Source organism: Haliaeetus leucocephalus, unplaced genomic scaffold, assembly GCF_000737465.1.
Source record: "Haliaeetus leucocephalus isolate CR32 unplaced genomic scaffold, Haliaeetus_leucocephalus-4.0 Scaffold343, whole genome shotgun sequence".
NCBI classification, from domain to species: domain Eukaryota; kingdom Metazoa; phylum Chordata; class Aves; order Accipitriformes; family Accipitridae; genus Haliaeetus; species Haliaeetus leucocephalus.
In genome coordinates, this window is record NW_010972779.1 from 2,616 (window position 1) to 4,041 (window position 1,426).

Here is a 1,426-nt window from a genome sequence, read left to right on the forward strand (position 1 = left end):
AGGCTCCCAGGACCACCTAGAGACTAAGACCCACCAAGGCTTCATGGCCAACCAAGGCTCCATGGCCACCCAAAGCGTCATGGCCAACCAAGGCTCCCAGGACCACTTAGAGACTAAGGCCAACCAAGGCTCTGTGGCCAACCAAGGCCCCATGGCCAACCAAAGCGTCATGGCCAACCAAAGCGTCATGGCCAACCTAGAGACCAACGTCAAGGACAGCTCCGTGGCCCGGTTAGACTTGAAGGTCTACCAGGGCCCCACAGCCAACCGAGGCTCTAAGGACTATCTAGAAACCAAGGTCAACCGAGGCCCTGTAGCCTGTCTAGACCTGAAGGTCCGCCAAGGCTCGATGGCCAACCGAGCCCCCAAGACCCACCTAGAGATCAAGGTCCACCAAAGCCCCGTGGCCCGTTTAGACCTGAAGGTCCCCGAAAGCTCGATGGCCAACCGAGGCCCCACAGCCAACCGAGGCTCCGCGCCCCGTCTGGAGACCAAGGTCAACGCGGGCGCCGTGGCCCGTCCGGTTCTGAACGTCCGACGGCGCCCCGCAGCCAACCGAGCCTCCGAGGACCACCTAGAGACCAAGGTCACCCAACACCCCGCGGCCCATTTAGAGACCAAGGTCAACCGAGGCCCCGCGGCTCGTCTAGACTTGAAGCTCCGCCGAGACCCTACGGCCAACCGAGGCTCCGCCGCCCGTCCGGAGACCGAGTTCCGCCAAACCCCGGTGACCGACTGGGCCGCCCCATCCCGCCCGTGTCCCCGCGTCCCCTTGGGCATCCACCTGGGCTTGGTGCTGCTGACCTTGGGGTCCCTGCTGCTACCGGGCGCCTCGGGGGCGGCGCTGGAGTTCGGGGGCGCCCCGGGCCAATGGGCGCGCTACGGGCGGTGGGCGCCGGGGGCCGGCGGCCAACTGAGCTTCAGCTTGAAGACCAACGTCTCCCGGGCGTTGCTGCTCTACCTGGACGACGGCGGCAACTGCGACTTCTTGGAGCTGCTGGTGGCCGAGGGGCGCCTTCGCCTCCGTTTCGCCATCGCCTGCGCCGAACCCGCCACGGTCCAACCGCCGGCGGCGGTGAGCGACGGCCGCTGGCACATGGTGCTCCTCACCCGTAACGCCCGCGAAACCGCCTTGGCCGTGGACGGGGAGGCGCGGGCGGCCGCCGTCCGCTCCAAGCGGGCCGAGATGGCGGTGGCCAGCGACCTCTTCGTGGGGGGGATCCCGCCCGACGTCCGCCTCTCGGCGCTGACGCTCAGCACCGTCAAGTACGAGGCGCCCTTCCGCGGTTGGTTGGCCAACCTGAAGGTCGGCGACGTGCCGGCGGCGCTCTTGGGCGCCCAAGGGGTGCGGGGCGAGGGGGAAGAACGTTGCGCCCGTCACCCGCCCTGCGCCCACGGCGGCCGCTGCACCCTGCGCCGCGGAGAG

The 1,426-nt window shown here is 68.5% G+C and overlaps 1 protein-coding gene across 1 annotated transcript in view; it reads left to right on the plus strand.

Moving 5' to 3' along the window:
* Window positions 1-43: 43 nt before the first annotated feature.
* LOC104834893 (neurexin-2-like) overlaps window positions 44-1,426 on the plus strand; it is a 33,002-nt gene continuing 31,619 nt past the window's right edge. Inside the window, exon 1 of the mRNA XM_010572558.1 lies at window positions 44-1,413. Coding sequence (XP_010570860.1) covers window positions 44-1,413 — 1,370 coding nt within the window. The remainder of the gene's footprint in view (window positions 1,414-1,426) is intronic.